The 6,872-nt window shown below is 70.0% G+C and overlaps 1 protein-coding gene across 1 annotated transcript; it reads right to left on the reverse strand.

Moving 5' to 3' along the window:
- Positions 1-4,498: 4,498 nt before the first annotated feature.
- On the reverse strand, positions 4,499-5,164 carry LOC109170851 (glycine-rich cell wall structural protein 1.8-like). The gene has a single exon (XM_019319994.1). The coding sequence runs from the start codon at positions 5,162-5,164 to the stop codon at positions 4,499-4,501; it is 666 nt and encodes a 221-aa protein (XP_019175539.1).
- Between the last annotated feature and the right edge of the window lie 1,708 nt (positions 5,165-6,872).

The following is a 6,872-nucleotide window of genomic DNA, read 5'->3' on the forward strand; positions in this document are numbered from 1 at the left end:
CCGCCGCGCGTCCTCGGCCGTCTTGCCGCTGTCCTTGCCTTACAGGGCCGCACGGCCCGGCGTGTGCCTCGCGGCTCTGCTTGGTCGCGCCCCTTGCCGGTGCCTACTCCTCCGTTGGCGTGCCCCTGCTCTTTTCCTTGGCGTCCCCCGCCGCCCCGCCCCAGCTTCGGCGCGTTTCCCCACTTCTGTGGCTGCTGCCGCCCCGGGGCCCGCGCTCGCGGCGCTCCACGTCCTTTGGTGCCGCCTTTGCTTGGCCGCGTCCCCCCGGCCCCTCGTTGCGCTTGTTCGCCCTCCGCGCCCGCGCGGCGTCCCCCCCACCCGCGCCTCCCACGCCGCGGACCCCGGCGCATCCTGGCTTATTTGCTGCCGCCTCCCGCCTGGCCTTTCCTCGCCCCCCCCCCCTCCTCCCCTTCCCGACTCACTTCTGCGACCCACACCCATCCGCTTCTCCGCGCGTTGGCGCCCTTCTTTGGGCCCCCGCCCCGCCCTGGTCGGCTGGCACGCTCCTTTGCCGCCTGCGTTGCTTGGTCCCCACGCCGGCGTGTTCACGGTGCCCCTGTTCACCCGGTTCTGGCCCTTACTGTTCCCTGCGCCCGTCCCCGCCGCCCTCCCACCTCGCCGGCAACGCCCCGCGCCTTCCCGGCCTTCCGGGCCCCCGTGCCTGCCTTCCTTGGCCAGCGGTACCCTTTGCCGACCTCCCTTTTTTGGTGTCCCTCTCGCTCGCTTGTTCGCCTTCTGCTTTTTGGCCCTTATCTCCCTTGCTCGCACTCTGGTTTTCTTTCTTTCCTTTGTCTAGTCTGTTCCATTGCTTTCCCGTCTCCACGCTTTTCCCTTGGCCTTCGTCATCTGCCTGTGCGGCGTCTCCTTGCGCCCTCACCCTTGCCCGGGGGCCGCCCCTTCCCGCTCCCCTTCCATCCGCCCCCCGCGTTCATCGTCTCCTCTCCGTTTCGGTCCCCCATTCTCCTCTCTACGGTCTTCCCGATGTTCCCGCCCGTCACCCTGGCTCGTCGCCTCCCTTGGACCACGCTTCTTTTCCCCACCTTTTGCCTCGCCCCCTGCCTTGGGTCTCCGTTTCGGCCTCCTCACCGGCGGGCACTTGTTGGCCTCTCTTGTCTCCGTTTTGCTGCCCCCCTGTCTTTTGTGCCGCCCCCTTTTTCTTTTCTTTGCGTCCGTTCTGGTTCCCGCCCCGTCTCGTGCCCCCTGCCCTCGCCTCCCTGCCGTCTCCGCCCCCGCCGTTTTCCAGCCGCTCCCTGCCCGCGGGCTCACTCGCTCCACCGCTTTCTGCCGCCTCCCGTTCCCCCGGTTGCGCTGGACGCGCGTGGTCGCCGCCTTTTGCCGTCCTGCTCCTGTGCGCTGCTCCCGTTTGCTTCTCCTTCGCCACCTTTTGGTGTCCCGCTGCCTTGCTCTCGTGCCGTCCCCTCTCCGGCGCTGCTGTCCTCCTGCTCGTCTCTCCGGTTCTCCCTCTTCCTGCCCGCCACTTTTATCGTGGGCTCGTTGCGCTTCTCGGTGCTGCCGTCCCGCCTCTCGGGTCGCCCTCCCCCTGTGCTCCAGCTCGTCGCGCCCCGTGGCGGCGATCCGTCCCACCGCCTTTCGTCTTGGCTTGCTCCCTTGGCTCCCCCCACGTGGCCGCCGCTTTGCCGCCCGCCACTGGTCCCCCGTTTGACTTCCCCCTGCCCGCGCTTTTCCTTCCTCTCTTGGTTCCTGCTCTCCCTGGCACCGTGCTCCCTGGTCCATGCTCCCACGGTGGCCCCTGCTACTTCGCCCTCTCTGCCCTGGCCCTGCTGGTCCCTGCTCCCCGGTGGCCCCTGCTCCGCTCGCTCCTCCTGCTGCTGCCCCTGCTCCCTGCTCTGCCTCTCTGGCGCCCTGCCTTCCTCCCCCGGCGCTCTGCCCTCCTGCTCGCACTTCGCAGCCCCCTCCTTTTGCCGCTCTGTTTCTGCCGCCGCCGTCGCCGGCGCACGCCGCCGCTGCTCTCCACGCGCTCTTTTTTCCTCCCGCCAGCCTCCGCCGCTCCCTTCATTTGCTCCCTTGGCCGCCACCCCTCACCGCTCCCTTCTTTGCTCCCCTTGGCCTCCTCTCGCTCCTCCTTCCCCCCGTCCTGCCCGCGCCCTTCCCCTTTGGCGGCTCCCCCTTCCCCGGCCCCGCTTTGTCCGCTTCCCGCGCGCCCCGGCCCCTTCTTCCCCTCTTCTGCCCGCCGGCGCCCTGCCTTTGCCGCCCCCGTTGGCCCCCTTCTTTGCTCCCCTCCCCTTCCCCTGGCCGCTCGCGCTCGCCCGTTGCTCCCCGGCCCCTCGCTTTCCTCTGGCTCTCCCTTGCCCCCGCCGCCTTGCCGCCCCGCCCCTTGCCCGCTTCGCCCCCCCCGCGCCCCCCGCCCTTCTCCCTCCTCCCCGTGCTCTCTTGCGCTCTCTCCGCTCCCTTCCCGTCTGCGGCGCGCCCTCTTTGTCTTTCCTTGTCCCTCTTCTCCTGCGTGTCGCCCCGGGGTCGCGTCCCTCGGCGCGCGTGCCCCCCCCGTTGGCGTGTCGCTTTGTGCGTCGCCCTCGTTGTCCCGGGCCGCGTCCCCCGGGGCGCTTGTGCCCCCCGGTGCGCGCGTCGCTTTGTGCGTCGTTCTCGTGGTGTCGGCGTCCCGCTTGGTGCGCCGTCCTCGGGCCGGCGGCGTCCCCCGCGGCGCTTGCGCCCCCCTTGGTGGCGTGTCGCTTTGTGCGCCGCCCTCGGCGCCGTGTCGCTGGCCCCTTCTTCCCTCTTGTCTCTGGGTGCTCGCCGCCTCGTGCCTTTCCTCCTTGCGTGCCCGGCGCCGCGTGGCCTCGGCGGCTTCCCCCCCCTCTGCCCCCTCTCCCTCTCTCTCTCTCTTTCCTTCCTGCTCCTTCTCTTTCGTGCCTGCTTCTCTCTCTGTGCCCTCCCCCGTTCCGGTTTCTGCGTCTCTTTCTCTGTCTGGGTTTGCTCGTTCCCTCGTTTGCCTGCCCGTGCCCTTTTCTCTCCCTCCTCCTTCCTCTCTCTCCCGTGTTTCTCCCGTGCTGCCTGTCTCGCCTCTCTCTTTGCGCCCTCCCCCTTCCCGCCTCCCCCTTTGCCGTTCCCTTTCCGCTGTGCCCCCTCTCCGTTGTTCTCCTTGTTTCTGCTTGTTCCTTCGCGTTGCCGTTCCCCCGTGTTGTTTGCCGCCGCCGTTTGCCCCGTTCGCGCCGTCTCTTCCCCCCCCCCCCCCTCTCGCCTTCTCGCCCCCCTTTCGGCCCCCACCCGTGGTCTCCGCGCGGTTGTCTCTTTGCGTCCTTTCTTGCCTGCTCGCTCGCTCTCCCCCCTTCCCGCTGCGCGCGCTCTGGTTCTTGCTCCCCTTTGCTTTTCTCCCTTGCTCCCTTTGCTGCTTGGCCCCTCCGTCTGCCGGTGCCCTTCTCTGCTTTCCCTGCTGCCCTGTGGGCCGTCCTCCCCCGCCCCTGGTCCGTCTCTCCCTTTCTGTGCCGCTCCTCCCCTTCCCCCCCGCGCTCCCCCTGCTCCCCGCTCTCTTCCCCGCCCCCACTGGCGTGGCCCCGGCCGCTCGCGGCCGCCCTCCCTTGGCCCCTCTTTGCCCCGGCCCTTTTGTTCCCCCCGGTCGCTGCCCCCCTCTTCCCCCGCTTCGCCCGTGCCCCCCGGCCCCCGCCTCTGGCTCCACTCCTTCGTCTCGGTGCCGGCGCCGCCCCCGACACCGCCCCCTCCCCTTGCCATGCCCGGGTTCGCCGCTTTCCCCGCTCATCCGCCCCGCCCGCCTCCCGCCCTGGCCGCTCGCTTGCTCCCACCTCCTTGACGCCCTCCCGGCTCTGGCCCGCCCCTTCCCGCCGGCACTCTCCCTCCCGTGTTGCGGCCTCCGCTCCCGCTTCGGCGTCTGCTGTCCCGCCCTGCGCGCTCCTCCAGCTGCTTCCCCTTTCTCTCGGCTACCTCTTTTCTGCTCTCACCGCGTCTCTTCGACGCTGCGCCCCGCCATGCCACCGCCGTGCTCGCCGCCCCTCCGCCCTGCTGGCACCCCCCCCTTCCTCCTCTCCGTCCGTCGTCCCTCCTGCTTTTTTCTCTGCCGCCCCCTTTTCCTTCTTTTTTCGGCCCTTCCCGCCGTTCCTGCCCCGCACCCCCGGCTCCCCCACGGCCTTCTTTTCGCGCGCCTCGCCGCTCCCGCCGGGACCCGGTCCGCCGCTCCCCACCCTGTGTGTTCGCCCTTGTCTGCCCGCCTGGCCCAGTTTTTCTGGCCGCCTGTCCCCTCCCGGTGTGCCCTCCCCTTCGCTCCTTCTCCCTCTCCACCGGGTTGCGTCCCCGTCGCCCGCGCCGCCCTTCCACCCCGCCCCCGCCCGGCCTCTCCGCCCGTTCGCACCCTGCCCCGCCGCCTCATCTCGTAGCACGCGCGTACTTACATCCGCCAGCACCCGGCCCTCCTCTGTCTCCTCGGGCCCCCCCATCCGCCCCTGCGGCCTGCTCTCATGCGCGCGCGCCACGCCGCCGCGGTCTCTTCTCGTTCTTTCGCTCTTTTCGTTCCGTTGCCACCTCTTCCGCCTCACCCCCTCTTTTCCCCGTCTTCTGCCCTATGTCCCCCGACCTGGCCCCCTCCTCCCCCCCCGCGCCCCTCTCCGTTCCTATCTTGCCCGGCCGCCCTGTCCCCCCCTTGCCCCTGCTCTCCCTCCATGCGTCCTTTGCCCGCCGCCCCTATTCGCCTTCCCGCCGCGTGCACGCTCGCGCGGTTCGCGCCCCTCCCTTGGCCGTCATCGGCATCCTTTCCCCCTTCCTCCCCCTCCTGGCTCCCTGGCCACCTGCCACCCCCCTGGCGCTCAGCCGGGCTCGGCTCCGCTCCTCCTGTTCTCCCCCCTGTCCCCTCCCCTTCTCCTCCTCCTTCCTTCCTCCCGTTCCCAGTGTCCCTTTGTGCCAATCCGTCCGCCCCTGCGCCCCGGCGTTGGCCCAGCCCTTCCTGCCCGCGACCCTGGCCTGGCGCTCCCCCGGGTGATTGCTTGCCCGCCCCCGTCCTAGCTTCCCCGCCTCCCTCTCGTCTCGGCCTTCCCCGCTTTGCCCACCCCGCCCTCGCTCTCCGTGGCCCTCCTCCCTCCTTGCCTCGGGCCGCCTTCGCGCCTTGGGGCGTTGGGCAGCTTACTCCCTCCGCCGCCGCTTGCGTCGCGTTTGCCTCCCCCGCTGGCCCGTCCGTCCCGACTTTGCTCTCTTTCCTCGCCATCCCGCCCCTCTCCGGCTTCCCCACCCGCCCCGCATCTCTTCTTTACGCCCGTGCGTTAATGCTTCTCACCGTTTTTCCGGTTCACCCTCCCCTTCCTCTTGAGTCCACGGCTCTCGGGGGTCTTTGGCATGCCCTCCCCTTCTCGCCGGACCCCCACCCGTCTGGGTCCCTCCCCGCCTTCGTCTTTTATGTGCGGCGCACTTTGAAGTCTTTCGCTCGGGCTGCTCTGCCCCCTCCCGCGCCTCCCGCTCGTCTCAGTTGCTTCCCCCGCCTCGCCGGCCGCCCCCGTCCGTTTTTCGGTGGCACCGCTCGATCTGCCTGCCCACCCGGCCACGGCCCCCTGTGCACCCTAGCCATCCGCCTTGCCGCTGTTCCATTTGTCGCAGGCTTCCCCCTTTCCCTTTGTTTCTCCAGGCGCCCCTTTTTGCGCCCCCGGCTCTTCTTCCGTCGCCTTTTTTTCCCGCTCCCTTCCCGTCCCCGATGCATCTCCGCCGGACGTTGTCCTCACCGCTCCCGCCCGCCCCCTCTGTCTGATTGTTTGATTGGCGTACCCGCCGGCCTTCTGTGTGTTTCTGGTCCGCCCTTCCCCTTGCCGCCCTTTGGGCCTGGCCGCCGGACGGCTCCATCCTCATGCCATTTCCCCCCCTCCCTCAGCATTGCCCCCCCCGCTCGTGCTGCTTCCCCCCCCCTTGCAGTTCCCCACGCTCCCCTCTGCGCTGCCTGCCCCGCCGGCCCCCCACTCCTAGTCATCTATTCCCTCCCCCGCTCCGCGTCCCCCTCCCGCCTTCTCCGTTTACTGCCCTGCTTTCTTGGGTCCCGTCGCCCCCCGTCCGTCTCCGTGGTCCGCACTCACCCATTTCGTTGTTTGTTGCTGCTTTTTCCCGGTACCCCTGAACAGTTGTTCCTCCCCGCCCCGCGTGCCTTGCCTCCCGTTGCCGGAGCTGCTCCCGCACTCCCCGCCCCCGCTCTGCCGCTTGCCCCCCTTCGCCCGCTAGCGGCCCGCCTTGATGCTAGGCGTGATTCCCTCCTCTTGCCCTTCCCCCGGGCTTCCTCCCCCCCCTCTTCTGCGCGCCCGCCACGCCCCCACTCCACTGGCCATCGACTCCAGCCGCACCAGGCCCCTCACAGCCGCCGTTCTCGCCACGTGTCCTGCTCTCGCCGCCGCTCTCCCCCAGCGACTTTTGGGCCCGTTCTCCCCACGGGTCGTGCTTCTCCTCCCCCTCGCCGTCTCCTCCCCCAGTACTCTCCCCCCTCCGCCTTCTGGCCCGGGCGGCCCCCCCTCCCCTCTTTTCCTACATTTGGGTGTCCCTGTTTGTCCTTGTTCCTGGCCCGATCTCTTTCCAGCCTTTGCCGCCCGTGCGCCGCCGGCCCTCTTCTTAGGGCTCTCCTCCCCCCGCCCGGCGTCTATGCCTATTTTCCCCCCCTCCCCCCTGTGGTCTGCCGCATCCCTTCCATTGTTGTAGTATCGCCGCCGACCCCCCCCGCCGTCCCCGCTCCGGGCCGTCACTTCTACTCCCTTTTTCTCCACCTCCTTTTGCGGCCCCTCTGTTGACCGGCTATTCGCCGCAACACCTGCCACTCGTCCTCCTCCCTTTGCGTCCCTGCCTCCTTGTGACCGTGCTGTCCCCATCTGCCGCCCCCCCGCCTTCCCCCAGACCTGGAACGCCCTCCCCGTCCTGGCCCTCGCAGCTCCCCCGTTTCCCCCTCC

This window comes from Ipomoea nil, unplaced genomic scaffold (assembly GCF_001879475.1).
Source record: "Ipomoea nil cultivar Tokyo-kokei standard unplaced genomic scaffold, Asagao_1.1 scaffold3360, whole genome shotgun sequence".
NCBI classification, from domain to species: domain Eukaryota; kingdom Viridiplantae; phylum Streptophyta; class Magnoliopsida; order Solanales; family Convolvulaceae; genus Ipomoea; species Ipomoea nil.